This window comes from Alosa sapidissima, chromosome 6 (genome assembly GCF_018492685.1).
Source record: "Alosa sapidissima isolate fAloSap1 chromosome 6, fAloSap1.pri, whole genome shotgun sequence".
In the NCBI taxonomy this organism is placed as follows: Eukaryota; Metazoa; Chordata; class Actinopteri; order Clupeiformes; family Clupeidae; genus Alosa; species Alosa sapidissima.
Window position 1 is genome coordinate 32,075,044 of NC_055962.1, and position 19,591 is coordinate 32,094,634.

General features: G+C 41.0%; 2 protein-coding genes across 4 annotated transcripts; one reads left to right on the forward strand and one right to left on the reverse strand.

The window, feature by feature from the left end:
- Positions 1 to 461: 461 nt before the first annotated feature.
- Positions 462 to 8,119, reverse strand: LOC121711283 (interferon-induced GTP-binding protein Mx1-like). Of its 3 annotated transcripts, none has more exons than XM_042094733.1 (14): positions 8,022 to 8,119; positions 7,825 to 7,899; positions 7,537 to 7,739; positions 6,828 to 6,965; positions 6,303 to 6,457; positions 5,593 to 5,731; positions 5,247 to 5,445; positions 4,925 to 5,003; positions 4,173 to 4,295; positions 3,889 to 4,021; positions 3,168 to 3,326; positions 2,894 to 2,970; positions 2,555 to 2,758; positions 462 to 2,364 (listed from the first exon to the last, which is right to left on the reverse strand). In XM_042094733.1, the coding sequence occupies exons 2-14, from the start codon at positions 7,893 to 7,895 to the stop codon at positions 2,200 to 2,202; spliced, it is 1,845 nt and encodes a 614-aa protein (XP_041950667.1). In that variant the 5' UTR covers positions 7,896 to 7,899; positions 8,022 to 8,119; the 3' UTR covers positions 462 to 2,199. The 3 variants fall into 3 exon arrangements, with proteins under 3 accessions (XP_041950667.1, XP_041950665.1, XP_041950666.1); XM_042094731.1 differs by having other exon boundaries at positions 462 to 2,424; XM_042094732.1 differs by having other exon boundaries at positions 462 to 2,424; positions 8,031 to 8,113.
- An 86-nt stretch (positions 8,120 to 8,205) lies between these two features.
- On the forward strand, positions 8,206 to 13,280 carry LOC121711334. The gene is made up of 2 exons (XM_042094847.1): positions 8,206 to 8,348; positions 11,928 to 13,280. The coding sequence occupies exon 2, from the start codon at positions 12,009 to 12,011 to the stop codon at positions 12,609 to 12,611; it is 603 nt and encodes a 200-aa protein (XP_041950781.1). The 5' UTR covers positions 8,206 to 8,348; positions 11,928 to 12,008; the 3' UTR covers positions 12,612 to 13,280.
- The last annotated feature ends 6,311 nt before the right edge of the window (positions 13,281 to 19,591 follow it).

A 19,591-nucleotide genomic window follows, 5' to 3' on the forward strand; every position in this document is an offset into this window, starting at 1 on the left:
CAAAAACATAAATACAAATAGCCTAATAATAACTCGTGGGTATCGAACCTGCTTCCTAAATGAAACCACTTAAGCTACATGATAACCATTCATCTACGTTCTTGCGCCACGAACCAGCTGACAAGTCATAGTGAAATTTATTTGACTTAAAGTCTAAGGAAATAAAATATCAATAAAATATCAAACCCATGTTTACATGTCAGCAACATTAACGTTAATAGCCTATAAGCTATTATAGTTACTACTATATTACTACTATATTATACTACTATATTATACTACTTGAATTTCCCCTGGGGATCAATTATCTATCTATCTAAGCCTAAGAGTTTTGACTCCCTGTGCGCAAATTTTGTGTAAAATATGGACACGTTATAGACTTCTCCTGCCCATTGCAGTGTGGGTTTCAATGCCTGTGTTTCATGAACTGAATTCTTAAAAGAATAGGCTGGACAAAAGGATAGGCTACACAACACAAGGATACACATTTTTATTTGATTAATTTTGCACATTTAGCAAACTGTTACTGATAGCAAACGTCACCTTAGGTTATGGAAGTAAACTGCACTTTTAGAAACATCGCAACCTTTGGTTTTATCCAAAGTTGACTTGCTTCTTTTGTTCGTGCACGTAGACAGCAAAAGAAAGCTTGTGCACCAGAGAATTCAGGTGTACGCGCTCTAGCATGCACAGCTCTGTTAGGGGAGGGGCTTGGGAGACCATTTTGTGAAGGGGGGGAGGGACTGAGAAGTTGTCGATGTTCGAATTTTTTGGCTAAGTCCTGGATCTACGCAGTACTGCCTACAGCACCAAAAAAAAACAGCACCTCCCAACATTTGGATGTAGCACCATCAGAGCACCTCTCTCTACCCTGCAGGATATATAAGAGTATGAACAGTACATAACTTAATACAAGACGGGTGGCCCTTCTGGCATTTGCCCAAAATTCAGATGGCCAGTCCGTCACTGCATGTGAGTAGCCTTGATCCCTTAGCCTTACATGAGGCTTTGCACTGTCTGGTCCAGCAGGGTGTTGAGCTGACTCCTCAGCAGCAAGGCCGGGTGTTGAGGACTCTGCAGCAATGGCAAGATGTGTTCTCCTTAAGCCATCATGACCATGGGTACACAAATATGGTCTGCCACTCAATTCCAAAGGAGATGCAGCCCCCTTCCGAAAGTGATACCGCCCAGTCCCACCCACACTGTATAAGAAGATGCAATCCTTGCTTAAAGGTATGTTGGATACATGGGTCATCAGGGAAAGCAGTAGCATGTGAGCAGCCCTCGTGGTATTGGTCCAAAAGAAGGGGGATGGTCTTCATTTTTTATGTAGACTACCAGAAATTAAACTCTGTAACCTACAAAGATGTGTACCCACTCCCTAGAACTGAAGAGGCATGGTACTCAACATTGGACCTGGCCTCTGGATATTGGCAGATGTAGGTTGGTGATAAAAAGTAAACAGCCTTTGCCACACCCATGGGCCTGTATGAATTCCAAAGATTTTTACTTTTGCTTTTTACAGCAGAGTAAAATATAAATATATTGCGACTCTAGAGGGAGCTCTACAGTCATCAAAAATACCTAAACCTGCATAGTGCATAGGGAGTGGTAATGTCATGTGGAACCAACATGTAAATTAACCAGCTGTAGCTTATTTACTGATGACTGATTTCACTGGGTTATTGGATCACAATTGTAGAGGCGAGAGGCACTTTTATAAGCCGATGTAAGCATACATGTGTGAGGCGATTCCTGCCTTGGCTCTGGTGTGTTTGTGTGTGTTTTAATGGTGTGGTGGTGGATCACTAAGGAGCTGGCGGACGCGGATATATCGCCTGTGAAGAAAAGCAACAGTCCTATGGATAGGTGTCTGTTGGAATCTCAAGAAGAGAAAAAGACGGAGTGATCCGATGACGCCACCAGCATTTTGTATTTTGTCTAAATCCTTCCCTGAGTTGGTGTGGGTGCAGGGGGGTGCTTCATTACAGCAAAGAGTGACCTAATTAATGAAGGAAGTCAAGTTAATTCTAAGGTGGCGTAACCAAGATACTAAACCTGTGAACAATCTAGCACCAGTTTAATTTATGGGCTTGTGATCCATAGTCATAGTATATTATGCACATAACTTTTATGTTTTGATAACATAAACTCAACTGTACACTTCTTGTAACAGCTGCATGTCAATGGTTCAGCCATTTAGAGGAAATGGCTGAGTTTCTCCTGAGCCAGGCTGAGACGCTCGATGCGACCCTGCAGGTCGTTACGGCGACGGCTGCAGTCCGAGCCCTCGCACAGAGCCTTGTCCACGTCCACCCCCTCGATGAGGCCAAGCATCTCACTGCACAGCAACCGAGCCGACTCCTTCAACAGGAAGAACTGGATCAGCATGGGAATCTGGTCCGCCAGGCGCTGAATCACTATCTGAGAGAGAAGCAACTGGAGTTAGCTGAGCTGGCGTGACTTTTTCAGATGTTTCCAGAAGCAGATAGGCTATCCCTTCAGTTTAACTTTAATATTCATTTTATTTTCAAACGCAAGGTTGAATCGTCACCTCGTAGTACGCCTGAAGCATTTCAGGATACTTGCTCCTGCTGTCATATTCAGTGCAGTTCTCCACAGAGGGATCTCCCTGCTTCTTCAGGGTCTTGAAGTAGATGGTGTCCTGTGTGTAGACCAGCTGCTCCATCTTAAACTGCTCCTTGATTCTCTCCTCCACTTTGGCCTCCTGACTCGACTGAATTTTGTCAATCTTGTTCTGGGAGTGCACACAAAACGAAAGCATTTGTGTGACAGGACTGAACAAAAGCAGGGAATATAATAAATTCATGTCTGACTGAGGTCTTACCAATAACAGTAAAACTATGTGAAAAGGTAATTGAAATAGATTTACCATTGTGACACACTGGAGAAAAGGGTAGTTTGAGAAGCAGGTTTTTGAGACATCGCTGAACTGCTTCTCGATGGTTTCTACCAAAAAAAAGTATAATGTCTAATATTTCATGTATGACAATTGACAGACTTCTAAAACTAAATGTTTTTATGTTTATTACTGTTACATCTATTAAGGACCACTTAAAGGAATAACAAGTTATTAAGGTGTGTTAGGTAACACAGATTCAACACTTGTAATGTGAACATGAATCATTCAGGCTTTGTTCGGTTACCTCTGATGACCCTCAAAGTGTCAAGAGCAGGACCTTGTAGATTCATCACCAGTCTCTGTACGACCAACTCAAACACTTTATAGTCACTAAAACCAGGGAGCTCTCTTCCTCTGTGCTTCAGGTCATACTCGTCCACCACATCCTGTACCATTATAGAATCTGTTGTAAGAAGAACACCGAATCATTCATACATTAAAGAAAATGCTTTAGGTTTTGGAATACTACATTTTTTTATTATTTTTTTTTATTTTTGTTGTTCTTTGTCATGGGGAAAATTTCAAGACATGTTTTAAAGGAGCTCTTAGCGATGTTGGTTAATGTCACTTCTGTTGACGTTCAAACAAAACAGAGAACTAGCTCTCTACTCACTCCTTCCTCCCATGCAATGGAAACTCTCCTATGTGAATGTGCATCTCGTCTGTGATTGGCTGGAACAGTTTATGTTTTTATGGTCCAGGTTGGACCAAGTTGTTTTTGTTGCCGTTTTTGGAGCCTGGGCTGTCCACAGCATAGACTGTATACAGTATATAGTTCTATATATACAGTCTATGGTCCACAGAGACTGCGTTTTTTTTAGTGTATTCAGAGCACAGGTAGCTAACACAGGTTGCTAAGATGGTGAGGTGATGTTTGCTGTATGTGACCAAAATGTTTTAGCTGCGTAACATCGCTTAGAGCACCATTAATGTAGAGATTGATTTTGTTGGTATATAGCACTCACATGAGTTTTGACTACTCTCAAGTTCATCTTTCCACTTCTGAAAATGGAGTCGCAGGAGCACAAACAGGTTGTCGTCATTGACAACTTCACCAGCTGACAGCCGGTTGATGTTGTCGTTGAACTGAGTTAAAGTCTGAGAAGAGATTTTTTTTTAAATTGAGTTTGTTTGAGGCACAGCAATGCCATCTGGATTGACCATGGTTGATTCATTCTCAGTCTGATTTAATTTAATTTTTCAGAAAGATTTTTCATAGATAAAAAAGTGGCCTACTGTTAATACTCACGTCCACAAGGAAGTTTTTTCTTTGTGGGGGGTCTATGGGAGGACCTCCCACACACTGACTCAAGCTTTTCCTTGACTCCCATAGCTCTTTTTTAATCTGCTCTGACAGTGTTGGTAGAGAGTTCTAAAAAACACACACACACACACACACACACACACACATACACACACACACACACACACAAATCAATGCTGACTTCCAAACAGTTCCAAACAAGGACAAAAATAAATTAAAATACATTCAAAATCAGTACAATTAATTTACAACATTAAAACAACATTACAACAAGTAATCTGTATGTTTGTGGGGGGGGAAACAAGATCACAGACCAGCTGCTCTTTATGATGCAGTGCTTTACTAGCTTACAACCACTAGATGGCACTACAAGTATAAACTAAGTTGCAGGGATATCTAAAGCATGTATGCTATGAAATATCAATTTCATTGTAAATTAATTGTGTTTTTGCCACACAGTACAATACAAATGATATCAATATTACATATTATAGTCATCATTATACTATAAATATTCTGTGATTGAAAGGTTTTAGTAATTTGCCTGTTTTAGGAATGGTGTTTTGCCCATTTTAAGACTGGCACAAACATATACAAGATAAAAAAAACAGAACTTTCTAGCTTCTTTTTAAAAAATATATTTAAAAGATATATAGGCAATATTACATCAGATGGCAATATTACCACAGGCAATATTACATCAGATGTTAGTTTTGTTCTGATCTAAAAGTACTTACTTTGATGTGGCCCACCAGGTCTTGGGTTAGTTTAGTGGCAAGGCACTGGGTTGTGGCCTTTTCCTCATTGAGAAGACAGCTATTAGGTAAAAATGCAAAAATAGATTACAGATTACAAAAAATAAGAAGATAAAACATCCCAAGAAAGGGACTATGGTAGTCATTGTCGTAAAAATAAGGGCACACAGGACCCAAACATTAAGTCAATATATTATTTTGCAGTAGATTGTGTCTTGGAGAGATATCTAATTACCCAATTTCATCTCTAGTCTAATAGAAGTCTAATAGAATTGTTCTTATACAAAAGTATGTGCCCATTTACCTGAAGTACTTGTGTTGTCTAAAGAAATCTCTCTCCATCCTGGTGGCCTCTGCTAGAGATATCTTGTCCTGAATTTGCTGCTGACCACGGCATTTCACAACTATGTAGCCTTTGCTCAGCGGAATGACTTGATTGTGAACAATCTCCAAAATGTTCTTTTCTGTGCCACGATCTACAAGGTCTGGCTTGGTCAGAATAGCTGTAAAAACAAAAATATTCCGATTATAGGGTACATTCATGTCATTTGGAGGGGATGCTAAATATTAGTTTAAGAAATATATGTTTGGATTACAAGATATTAATATCTTTTGGAGGGAATTGATAACCAGTTTGAGAAAAGTATTACCCAAAGTTCTTTTCCCTTCTGGGTCAACTTCTTGGGCCATTTTTAGAGCTTCAGTTGTTGCTATGTCGACATTACATGGAACCACCACCAAGTTGATGGTTTCACTCTTCTCAATAAAGCTTAGAATGAGCCTTTTAATCTTCAACAGACAAGATTGAGAAGGGGTTTATAGTTTAAAGGTGCCACGTGTAAGAATTGAGGTAAAAATATCCAAAAAATGAGCTACACGCATAAAAAGAACTAGAAGAAATAAGGGCGATGTCATTAAAAAATTAACAAGGTATAGTGCTGCAGAGATATCAACCTGAATTAGCATGCTAAATTACTAGCCACAGCCCGACAGGTGTCATAATACCAGTTTCAGCCATGGGAGGCAGTATGCGGGCAACATAACCGCCAGCCAAACTGTTACTCCAGGGTAGACCAACTTACTTTCTGGAGGTATACTTCCCCCATCTTATATGGAATGTGGAGTATGAATTGATTTTTTGGCGGACATTACACATGGCACCTTTAATAACTACAATTCAAACAGGAAAATGTATTGCATTATTATGAGGTTAATCAACAACAAAAATCGGTTTGGAGACCTTCCATCATATTAGAAGGGTTTTTTTTTATGTGTAGTTTTCCCTTAACCTAGTCTCAAACGATCAAAACATAATCAAAAGTTGAAAAAGTGCCTATTAGACCTAAATTATTTCCCTCACCTGATCTCCAATGTTATCAGGTTGTCCTTTGACAGGCACCCGGGCAATGCCGGGTAAATCAATCAGAGTGAGGTCACACACTTCAGGAGACATGATCTCCAGGCTGATCAGCTCGTCACAGATCCCAACACCGTCTCCAGCCAGCTCATTCTGGGCTGATGGACACATTGACGAAGGGAAGCTTAGAGTGACAGTATAATAAACAGTTTCCATAACTGACATGAAAGGGTTTAATTATGTAACGGAAATTTAAATTCACTTTTACAAAATAATATTTTACTTCTTGGACAAATTAGCCAAGTTGAATATTATAAGGCAGTGCCATGATTATAACATTTATAAATTAAAGAAGAGATAAGATGCAATCATTTTCGTTATGATCTATTAGACATGCCACAACCCTCTATCAGTTAGTCATAAAAAAGGCATACAGTGTGCGTGCATCTCTACTGGTTTAACACACAAACACATTATATTTGTAGAACAAGCGAAGAGGATCAATGTGCAATACACTTTCCATCCTACCCTCATTGACATAGCCCTCAACCAGAGTGGGGTCAGTGAATTCAGTAGTCGTGTCTTTGTAGGAGATGATGGCCTTCCACTGCACACCTCCCTTCAACTTCCTCAACTTCAGCATCAGCGGGCATCGAGTTACAATACCTGAGGGGAAAGAGATTTCTGATTGAGCCACTTGTGGTTATGCTGCTGGAAATGAGTGCATGCCCACCATCCTATAAACGAGTAGTGAGCAAGCAAAAACATGATGGTACGGATGACAGATACAGCATAAAACATTTCTCTCATAGAAAAATAAAATAAGGGTGATGGCTAAGTGTTTTTTTAATAGAATGTTTGAAGACCTCACAAACTAGTACCCTGGAAATCCAGAGTTCTCGCGAGAGCACAATGAAGACAGCGCTGAAACATTGGAGGACAGTAAACATGGTCTAGTGTTATCCAATTGCGTGCAATGAGATTTTTAAATGCATGCTTGTTGCCGCCCCTCGAGTTGGACCATTACATTGCTCTTTGCCAGACCCTTAATCTTTCTAGATTATCAGGGTCTGGATTTTCCAGGCTAACAAACTAGGCCAAATCAAGGACATTCTCTCTAAACAAACAAAAAACAATAGGACATTCTCTGTGGGCAAAGTGTCTCTAATTATCCCTCCAACTGTGTGCAGAGTATATGTGTTAATACAAAGTGTGAAGTCTGGCAATATATTCTCACCGCTGCCTCTGGGGAGCGCTACTCCAGACAGCGCCTCCAACACGGAGCTCTTTCCTGAGCTCTGGTCTCCGATCACTGTTATCGCAGGCAAGGGTAGATCTTGATCGATGCCCATCAGACGCAGTGAGTCGATGAGGTCCAAATAGGGCCGTACCCGTCCACTCAAATGACTGTGGAATACCCCATCCATTTCTTTACTGATACTAGAGAAATGGAACAACCACCACTCTATCAGAAGCAGGTTAATCACAATGTATGCACTGTTGTGTTACTGACTGAGATACATACCCTTTCCCTATCTCCTCCTCAGAGAGAGATTGGATTTCCTCGTCACTATCCACAGGGTTCAACTTATCCATTGTACTGAAGACAAATGAATGGTTTGCATTTCATAGAGGACAGACAGAAATATTAATTTATCCGTGTTTGGATTTTATGAACTGGCCCCATCAACTTATTATTTTAGCAAAACTGATGAAACTTACCCTACTTACCCTCCCAGCTCTGTGTGCAACGAGTGCCGAGAGGCAGTTTTGCTAACTCATATTTATATCCCACTGTGTAATACTGAAACTGAAAGAGCTCTTGGAGGAACTTCCAGTGTTGACTCACACAGTAACATCACATAAAAAAGCTGTTATCTGTCATCTGATCCCTGTCTAAGCCAAACAAGAGGCAACATGTCTGGCAGACCGCTAAAGCTCGGAAATGTGGTACATCCCTGAAAAGTCCAGAAGTGATAGTAGGGTATAAACTATGTTCTTATCATTCATTTACAAACACAGCTGGTTGTTCATCCATTGAAATTGCAGGTATGTATTGTTTGTTTGTTCGTTTGTGTGTTGCAGTATTGGGGGAGATGCAGCACTATCTTACTCTGATGTCCGCAGATGCTGCTCAATCCGCTTTAATAATAATATAATGATAATAACATTATAGAACTTGTCCAGCATATAGCACAAAGTGCTTTACAGACAAACAAATATAGGCTATCGCTTTTTCAATGCACAAAGTGCTCCACACATAAGACATTGATACACACGACAAAAAGATGCCGGACGGAGCGGCGTACTCGCCAGCATTCCCGTGACACCAAGACTTAAACAAACAAATAAATGATTTTTTAAAAATGTGTGCTTTTGACGGATGGGAATATCCCTGTACAGGACTTAAATTTCACTGCGGGATTGCGGGTATTGCGCATAATTTGTTCAAGTCCCGCAACTCTAGCCATCATAATGCGAGAAATTCCCGCATACACTTTTACAGCCTGTCTGATGACGTTAATATAGCCTAATCATTAAGTGGCGTGAATGCGGTGCTATTGACCGGACTGATCAACTACCGAGTTGAATTGAACATAGCTTCATGCAGACGCACACACACACGGAGAGAGAGAGAGAGAGAGAGAACCACTTTGCGCTTACGCAAATAGGCTACGCTACCATGGCAAACTTTTACATCTGGAAAGAGCTCCTTGGTAACTATCCTGCTAGCTCAGGTCACGTCAACACTTGATCCCAGGAAGATTGTCTTCGACATGTTGTTGTATCTAATGACATAGAAAACATAATGATTTGCATACACATACCGCACTATGCACAACTTTTATTCACTAGCGACTATAGCCTAAAACCGTCAGGTTGAAGGGGGGCTAATTACTCCATAGAATTACTCTCACGTATTTTCTTAAAGTGACAGGCACTCAATTACACCTACTTATCAGCAATGTGCACTCAATTGGACCTACACACCACATTAAAGATATGCTTAAGTGTTATAGGTTAAACGTCAATATGAGGCATTCAAATTACTAAATATGTTTAGCTACTAGTAATTACTAGTAAAATGCTATACTTAAAAAAAATGCATTATTAAATAAATACACTCTATATGAATTCAAAAATATATGATAGAAACATATCACATAAGCTATCATTTTCAGTGTGTGTTTGTGTGTGTGGAGAGAGTCAAGCAGAATCTAGGATGTCCACTGTTGTGAATGATCCCACTACAGTATATATTACTGATGACGTCAGGGTGGTGGGGGCCCCAAAATCAAACACTTTTTTAAAAAAAGTATCGAAGTATTGAAATTGCAATTCTTGACTTGGTATCAGAATCGACCCCCCCCCCCCCCCCAAATTGTGTAAATCCCCCCTACATGAATAACCTAAGGGGGGAATTCCCCCCCATTTTGAAAAATGAATTTTAAGCCCTGCTGTATATCCTAATACCCTTAAGGCCTGAAGAAGAACAATATCAAAAACTGTTCCACCCTGTTCAGGGTAGGCCTATGCCACTTCACTCTCCCTGGACACACAAGTGTGCTGGAGACATGGACACCTCAAGAAGCATTAATGTTATGGTTTTAGATACTTTTGCTGCATGTAAGGTGTGTATTGTACACAGTGTAAAGTTAATATTTGTCCATATTTCAATAGACAGATTTTCTTTTTTAAGAGACTTTATCTGAAAAACATTGTTGCAACTTCACTGAAATCTATACATTCCTCCTGTGTCTATATCACCAGTCAATAGGCAGTGCACTCTTGAGCAACTACCACGGTGTACCACTGAAACTGAAAGAATGGTTTAGACATCTGTGAAAGTCCAAGGGATTTCCCAGGGAGTGGTCTCTGAAAACCCAGTCTGGTAAACAGTGGGGTTATGGGGTGGGGGCACTGATCCAGCCAGTGTCATATGATTAAAAATATCAGGAAAAACATTTATTTATTGTGTAATTTCATTATTTTATTAGGTAAATGAAACACATAGTCGGGTCATAATGTGAGGTTCTGTGACCATCCTCTGGCAACCATGTTTTGATGATTGATTTGACCTCTATGGACCCTTTAGAAAAGATTTAGCCCCCATGTCCCTCCCAAAAATCCCGGCATTTTTTGCTAGAGAGCCAAATTCAAAATGGCGCCCGACGCCATCTCTAAAAAATAACTTTTGATCTGGATGACCTAGAATCATGTATGAAGGCACTTTTTCATACAAGTCAACCATGAGGATTCCAAATCTGACATCATTTTAATCATCAAACCTAGTTTTGACATTGAAATTCAAGATAGCTGGCATTCAGTAGAGTGAAAATAGCCAGATAGCCAGCTGGTGGCGACTGCCCCCTTAGGGCCTGCCGTCCTGCCCTGATCCATTCTTCGTCAGGCCCCTCACCAGAGACCAGTTTGTCATGGGAGGCCCTACCAGGAGCACAAGGCTCCAGACAACATAGCTCTCGGGTCATAGGGACACACAAACACCTCCACCTCGGTAAGGTGACGGTTCCCGGAGAGGTTTTTTTTTTTTTTTTTTTTAAATGCACATCGGAGGTACCACCTGTTGCATTATGTGGAGAGGTAGTTATCGTCACCAATAACGGCAACACCCGAAACAACACAAAACACGTATCAGTCTGAATCAGAGCATTCTGAGTCACTGCTTTCTGAATTATCGGATTCAGATGACTCCACCCTCCTCTGTACAACATCATCCTCCTCCTCATCCTGCTCTCTCTCAACTTCCTCGTCCTCTTCAACCGGCCCTGGTGCAGGCAGGTGTGTGGGGAGAGCAGGCCGAGTGTGGCGGACAGGACGACAGGGACCACCCACCAACTCCCAACCATGTCAGAGAATATAGTATATAGTTTCCTCATCACTCAATTAAATCAAAAAGTGACAGGTGGGCGGGACTTGCGGTTGATTAAGGTGGGACATCCGCCAAAGGTATTTGATTTCCGGAGAATCATCAATTGAGTCTGACAGGTTGTTTGAATGTGCTTTTGTATGAGACATGTGTCTGGGGGAGGGGGCTGTGTGCGTGTGTGTGTGTGTGTGTCTGCGGGGAAATAGTGAATTTGACCGTTTTGTAGGTTTTAGTGTCATTTTTGTACTTTTTATGATCATTTTGTATGTTTTTTTAGTCATTTCGTGTTTTTTTGGCCGGGGCGGGGGCTTGTGTGTGTGTGTGTGTGTGTGTGTGTGTGTGTGTGTGTGTGTGTGTGTGTGTGCAGGGGTGGGGTGTGCATGGGTGTGTGGGTGTGCATGGGTGTGTGTGTGCAGGGGTGTGGGGGTGTACACGGATGTGTTGGTCATGGGTTGTGTCCTGTTGGGGGATGTCATGAGAGTGTCATGCGCGAGCAATTATGGAGCGGTGCTGTTGGAGAATAAAAGTGGTGTAAAAGTTTGGGTAAAGATAGCAAAGTAAGCATGGCTAGTTTAGCAACTCCTGAAAATGCGGGTCCTAGTAGTGAGCGGCTAAGTGGGGCCCCTAAGAGAAAAAGCTCTGAAAATATTCTTTCTCGCACGCAGGAGCCACCCCCTGCACGGTTATGCGGTCGTGTGAGTTGGGAGGGTAAAGCTTTATGTTACAAATTTCTGTTTCAGCTGGGTCAGCTGTGTCTCTACACGGAGGACGTGGAACTGGGTACTGAAGCGTATAGAAAGAACAAGCCTCACCATCTGAATATGGTGTGGCCTGTGAACCAACGGATGATTGATACCATCAAAGCTTACGTCCTGCCAATTGTGGATGTGGTGACGCAGCGACGTCTTAAAGATGACTGTCAGGGATGTGCCATACAACACCCTAGTCAGAGGCGTCATGAATGTCTGCAGGACCCCCCTCTTTATCACTTCTACAACAATTTCGAAGACCTGGTCATGAAGCTGTGGACCCCCTCCTTCCTGTCTAATCTGATGTGTCAACTAGGGAAGCGGGGCATGAAACCTCACGAGTCCAGAGTATGCGGTATGGCCGAATGTATTCTCAATGAGCTAAAGGAGGCGCCGCATATTGCTGAAAGGATCTTCGAAGAGCTGGAGACTCTGGGTAAAACCGTTCCTGACATCGAAGAGCTAGGTTGCACCGCTGTGCGTATCTGGACTGTGGCCAGAGAAAGGGTTCTGAAGCACGACGAAAATGTTGCTCAGTATTGCAAACTCCACAGTGCAGAGGTTTCGGATAAAGAAAATTCACCACCTGTTCTGGAAATTGTGCATGAGGAGGAGGTGGAGGTGGAGGAGGGGGAGATCTCCACCCAGGACGTTGTTGGTACCCTGGAGTATTAAACATGTGTTACTGTCTTCCATTTTACACTTGGCTTTTAGCCAGCTCGCTGTGGGACGTTTAATTCGCCTATTGAAAATGTTTTTAGCCCAGGAAACGAATGACAGCGCAGTGTACTCTGCCGGTCACTGTTCTGAGTCAGACTCGGCTAATGTGAAGCGTCTCAGGCTTTTGCTGGCCGAAACGAGACATCACTTGGAGTCAGAAAAGTGGAGGGGGCATGTGTCAAATATGGCGGAGAGGCAGGGTGTTGTTTTGGAGAGAGCCTTTGATGAATTACTGGACCATTTAACCAATTTCAACCAAGGGCATCTGTTGTGTTTATATGTCTTAATTGTAGATGTGACCCGGGCCCAATTAAAATCAGGGGGTGCTACCTCTGATGATGTGGATAAACGGCTTGAGCATATTCATGCCTATCTGATTAAGAACCATGGGGCCCAAGGTTTATTTATACAATTACCTGGTTCTTTAATGTTTTGGTTCTAGCTGCTGCTTTTTAAAATGATTACGTTTTCAGTTTTTACTCTTTAACTACTATTAAATGACTATGTTTTAAAACCACATAGGCTATATGCTTGTATCTATACTTAAATGTTTTAATATTCTGGCTTATAGCCTATACAGTAAATATTGTATATGTAATGTGTATATAACCCTGTATCTTTTTTTCACTAACACCAAAAAAATTTAAATAAAATATGTGTTAAACTAATGACACGCCTCCTTACATTCATTGGCGGAGCGAGGGGGTGGCTTCGGGGGCTCAAGCCCCGAATCTTTTCTCAAAAGCCTCGAATCTTTTTTTGTATGTGTTTTCAATTTCCAATGATTCTAATTTCTAATTTAACTTCCCCTTGATTTCTCTATAAATGTTATAAAATGTAGGCTACCATTACTGAAGAAAATAGGCTATCCCTTATTTTCAAAGCCCATTATTGACAGATAATCTGATTTCCCACGAGTTAGGCAATGCCAGAGCCGAGATGTAGCGGTTTACGTCATAAACCTGGCAGGAAAGTTCAGAGCGGCACAGTCAGTTTAAACAGCAAGCCGGTAAGAAAAACTATTGCCAAGACATTAGACAATTAGGCTACTGTACCCCGGAATACAAAAATAAACATCAGAAAGACAGAAAGTTTGTTGTACCGTATTCATAGAGTCTCAATGACCGAATCAGTAGCTTTACCTGTTGTCAGTTGAGTTCGTTCAATTCATTTATTGTAGGCTAGTAGCCTAGGCAAATATGAAACGGAGATGTAACGTGGCTACCGGCGGGATTTTGAACTTGCATGTTTCATGCATTTTATGGCAAACAATACCATGGGATAGATGTGTTCTCCATTTGAGGAACGTATTGCGGACGTGCACAGACAGCTCAGACACAGAACGCATATAGGCCTAGGTTAGGCTACTTTCACTTTCTAGAGTGCGCATTAATTACGTAAAAGATGCATACCAAAACAACTATCAAACATTATCAAATGTATCATGACGTGTTGTCACAAAGACTTAGGACTCCAATTAGAAAATCGAAACCAAAATCATGTAAGTGTAAGTGTTCTCTCATTGACGCCTGTTAGACCTAAAAGGAAAATGCGATTTCAGTTTGTAAAATGTATCCCCCCCCCCCCCCCCCTGCACTGAAGGGGGGAATTCCCCCCCATTTTGAAAAATGAATTTCAAGCCCTGGATTAAACTTATAGCTTCATGTGTTCCACTGAACATTATAATAAGTGGGTTCACAATGTGTGGGGCTGTGCTAAACCTGACCATAAGGCTACTTTGGCCAGAGTTCAAAGTAAAAATGTATTGAGACAAGGTAGCATCCCATCAGAGTTATCTCAGCATAGTAAACTAGCCTATAATATACAAACCCTTTATAACTCATAAAAAACACTTAATTAACTAAGTGCCTGCTGATCAGATAGGCTATGCCTATAGACCCCTCTTGAAAGACCCAAAGTGGCAGTCAGATATACCTCGAGTCTCACATTTTTAAAGTCTCAATGTGTCCATTAGTTTACACAGAATTCACTAGAAGTCATTATTTAAGGGGTTATTTTTCTAAATGTTCTGCCGGGGGTGCATGCCCCCGGACCCCCCTAGCCTTCCTGTGTGTGACACTGGGCTAAGCCCCCAATGTTTCAAATGTCTGGCTCCGCCCCTGCTTACATTCATGTGTATCAGCGTTGCAACAAAATCATTACACACCGGACCATGGACGGGGGAGGTGTTAAGGGGAAAAAGCCCCAGCGGCTAACCCCCAGATTAATGAGTCAAACATATTACACGCCGGGCGACAGCGGTGACTACGGTGGTAAAGAGCGCCTGCAAAATGCCTTGGAAGCAAAACTCGGGCATAAAGTGGATGGGCAGCGAGTGGCCCGCTGGCTAGCTGAACAAGATGCTAATACATTACACAGACCAGCGCGCCTCAAGTTTCCGCGCAACAGAGTGTTTGCACCTCGACCGCTTTACCCATAGACTGTATATATAGAACTGGACAGTGTGGCTGCATTCTACAGTGTTCTATGGAATTGAAGCCGCCGAGGCGACGCCATCTTGGAAAATTTGGAGCCAATTTGAAGTGCGGCTGCGCAGCAAAAGTTGAAGCATGCGCAGTGAAGAGGAGTCGCGGTCAGGCACGCCCACTCAGTTGCCACTCAGCGAGTTAAACACGCCCCTTGTCAAGTGAAACCCGCCCCCTTCTCCTTTCCACAACGCAGGTCGACTCGGCGCTGAAGGCTAGCTGGCTGGATGAATTTTACGGCTGTGACTGAGTTAGCTAAACAGTACAAACAACAATCGGTTTGTTCTTGTCTGGTAAGTGTTGGGTATCAACTGAAACGTTTTTTTGTCTATTGGTGTTCTTAAATACGTCTAAGAGAGCTTATTATGTTGATTATAGACTGTGACAATTTAGTATGGTGAATACTAATGAGCTAACAACAGAAATGCGGACAGCGAATTACATGCTAACGTTAGCAGCTACATTAACGTTACCGGGAGGCTAAGTTAGTCATTGAAGTGAAGATTAGCACACAGCTCCCTTAACAGTCGATGCATGATATAATTGGTTTTATTAGTTGTTGCTGTTTTCAAATATCATGTATGCCATCTCAACATGGAGTTACCATTGACTGTACATGGGGATTAATAACACTAGACAGTCAGTACAGTATATGATGTGATAAAGCAACGGTATGATGTGATAAAGCAACGCAAGTTAACGTTAACGTAATGTGAAGCATGGACCTCATCAACCTCGTGTTAATGTAACTACTAGCCATTTTTTCTAACGTTAACGACACCTCTGTTAGAGCTACTTCTGTGATGGTAGGTCGGTAGCATAGACTGTAAAAAATAGATCGGTAGGTCAGTAGTTGTAGACCGCATAAGTGAATGATCGATAAATGAAACGCCTGCATTAAACACTAGCTGCTACGCCAAGAACCAGTCACTTCCCAGGGATATCGGTTAACATTTGAGAAAGACCTTAGTTTGTCATCTAACGTCCATGATCAGTCATACTGATAACGTTATTTTTCAAGCTGACGCAAGTTAATAACATTCACACCGCATATTTAAATGTGTAGTTAACATTGTAGGTAGGCTGTGAAGTTTATTGCACACATATATTTAATTAATTGGTATTACTACACTGAAATATACAACACAACTACCAACTACCTCTATTTTTTTTTTTAATATATGTCCTATATTTCTATTTTGATACATACATGTTCTATATTTCAGTCTTGCACTTTAATTTAATGTTTATTGTCTATGGCTATGTCCATAGTATGTCTATGTCTGTATTTAAAGCATGTCTATGTCTGCATGGGAAAGTAAGAAACGAAATTTCAATTCTTTGTATGACCAGTGCATGTAAAGAAATTGACAATAAAAGCCGACTTGACTTGACTACTAGTGGTGTTGAGTGCCTGATTAGATGCTTTGTAATGTTGTAAAATTGTCTGACTAACTTTATTGTAACTTTCCTTTTTGCAGGTAAGATATGGGTGATGACTGAATGTACTGGAGGTGGCGGCAAGGTGGTCTCCATGGTCTACATTAGTCTGCAAGCAAGGGAATGCCTACGTGAAGATGTTTGGCTGGGGTGGTCTGAGGTGGCATGTCCTCCCCCTTTCTCCAAGTACCCTGACATCCATCTCCCTGACATCATCACCCACCGTCAACCTGAAGCCCCTTATACATGGGACATGGCACAGCACCACTACGTTCTGAAAACACATGACTTTCAATAACTTGCATGGCACCAAGAAAGGTCTGCTTCTGCTCTGAACCTTCTGTTAATGTGACATAATTTATACTTGAGGCTGTACACATCCCTTTGTTTCTATTTTCTTTATTGATGTCACCCAAACTTCAACTTTCTGTATGCCCCTGAACTCACACAAAATGTAAATTGCAATGCGCCATTTAACTAGTGGTGTAGTAGAGTTAGTTAGTTGTAGTGGTGGGTATACTGTGAGCAACCCCAAATGTTATTAAATACATATCCTTGCCTATTTTAAATGGGTTTACTGTGTAGTCCTGTGTATCACGTAGACTATACCACGGTCATTTAACTGCCTTGGTATTTAAGTCAGAGGCCATTGCTTAGTATTTAACTGTAGCCTACACAAAGATGTAGATGTTACAAGAATGTTAATATCAGATTAATTATTGGTTGATACTAAATCAATATTGAATGTTTTTTATTTATTTTGTGTGATCTATCATTCAGAATGCTGCAACATGCCACAATCAGCCAAAGAGGACACATCGTAACTCCTCTCCTAGTTACTCTCCATTGGCTCCCTACAGTAGACAGAATTAAATTTAAATCTCTCACTTTGGCCTATAGGACATTGACTGGATCTGCTCCTTGTTATTTTAATTCAATGATCAAGATATACATCCCCAACCGCCCACTGTGGTCTTCTGATGAACTACTGTTGTGTCGACCAGTCTTAAACGCTAGGTCAAATTCAAGACTCTTTTCCTCAGTGGTACCATGTTGGTGGAATGAGTTGCCCAGTGCTCTTTGTTCTTGTGATAGTTTTTGGTCTTTTAAGCACTTCTTATACATTATGGTTTGTATGCAGTAGTACTGTTTTATTTTCATTATAGGCTGTTGATTAATTTGACATTGTTTATTATTGATATTCTCCTTAATGTAGTCTTACCATGTTATTGTTATTATATTATTGATTGAATGGGCATTATTATTTATTATTGCTTTCCCCCCTCATTGTTTATTTCATTAGGCTATTGATTGATCCCTGTTTTAAGTATTATATTGTTTTGTATTTGTTAAGGGTAACCATAACCATCATAATGTGGTATTTTCTTATGCACTTGAAACAAAGAATAAAAATGTTTCTTTAAACGTAGTACCACTTTATTTAAATCACACACTGAACAGCAAAGTAGCTTCCTGATTATGTGTAAAATGTTTAGAGTATCCTGTCCTGATGTAGTAGGTCCATGTTCTCATATTTTTACAGCTGACATGAAGGCTGCAGTATTACATTTTTATTTATAATGGAGCACCCTCTCTGGTGAAAGACTAGTAAGCCTGTGGTAGAGGCATACGATTACAGACATATTGAGAGGGCCTATCAATGAGTTGTCACAGTTTTCAATTTAGACGTATTATTTTGAAATGATGTACGTCTACGGGAGGATTTACCCCGCAAAATGCTACGGGAGGATTTCTCATGCAAAATGCTTCTCCAGCAGTGCAATCGCAGGTAACAACGATACCTTAACGCATTTTCAGATACCGCTGTTCTGAGCATACTAAGCAAATTGGCCATTTGTAACTTTGAATCCCTCCTCACGTTAAGCTATGGTCCAATAATGTGTTCACTAAAACACAAGTAACGTTATATGTCGGGCTGATTCATAAATGGGCATACCGAGGTTGTCGACCTAGCAGGCTAGGTGGCGTTTTTTGCCATTCGCAAAACTAAGCAAGAGTTAACGTTAATGAAACTTTACATCGCCTTCTCCAGTGACAAAGTATATCCAAATGAAGTTGCAACGATGATGGCGGCAATCACTGGTTACGTTAAACCATTTCAAACAAGTAGGACTGTAAATGATGGTGACTATGGCTAACGTCACTTCGGATCAATATAGCAGAGCCCTTTTACTTTACCTATCAACTGGCTAATGCTAGCATGATGTAGCATGCTATGAGCTAATATACTTAGCATCTACGAAAGAACAGAACATATCTTTTTTCACAAAGAATCTGTCACAACTAACAACGATGTCTCTTACCAGCAACTACACAATGTATGACTATCAATATGTATTTAGTCAGACTGTGATAAGATATAGCCTAATGATAATAACAGCAACACTTATTTAGGTTAGATTATGTGTCGAAATCATAGGGTCGAAATCAGGTGTTAAAATAAGTGAGCGATGACGCGGTAGTGTCTGCAGCCAGCTGTCAATCATAGGTGTAAACACGCCCTTTTAGATTTGTTAATATAACATTAAAAAAAATAATTTCAGCGAGAAAAGAAAAATTGTGTGTATTGAAGCATCTTGAAAACTATTTTTTCGAATAAAAAGTTGTTGATACAAAAATAGTTTTAGATGAGAAAAGTGACACGGAAAGTTGGCTACTTGGCCATTGAAATACATGGGGATGGGCGGAGTTACACATTGTACTGCAGCCAGCCACCAGGGGGCTCTGGACTAACGCTCGCATCACTCTTAACAGACGGCACACTGTCCAGTTCTATATATACAGTCTATGGCTTTACCAGTTCCAGGCAGATCTCTGCGATATGCAAATGTTAAAAGCTGAAAACGACGGTGTGCGCTATATGCTGACCGTGATTGACGTGTTTTCCAAACGAGCCTACGTACACACTTTAAAAAGTAAAACAGGGGCTGAAGTGACAGCCGCCTTTGATGATGTTTTACAGCAGTCTGGGATACCTGCTAAGTTACA

Excerpts from the sequence above, each read along its gene's own strand:
- LOC121711283 (XM_042094731.1), bottom strand. The coding sequence starts at position 7,895 with ATGGATAAGTTGAACCCTGTGGATAGTGACGAGGAAATCCAATCTCTC. Across the intron at positions 4,022-4,172 it reads GAAAAAACTTCCTTGTGGAC|ACTTTAACTCAGTTCAACGA; the intron begins GTGAGTATTAAC and ends ATCTCTTCTCAG. Across the intron at positions 3,327-3,888 it reads TGAGAGTAGTCAAAACTCAT|ATTCTATAATGGTACAGGAT; the intron begins GTGAGTGCTATA and ends TTCTTACAACAG.
- LOC121711334 (XM_042094847.1), top strand. The coding sequence starts at position 12,009 with ATGGTGTGGCCTGTGAACCAACGGATGATTGATACCATCAAAGCTTAC.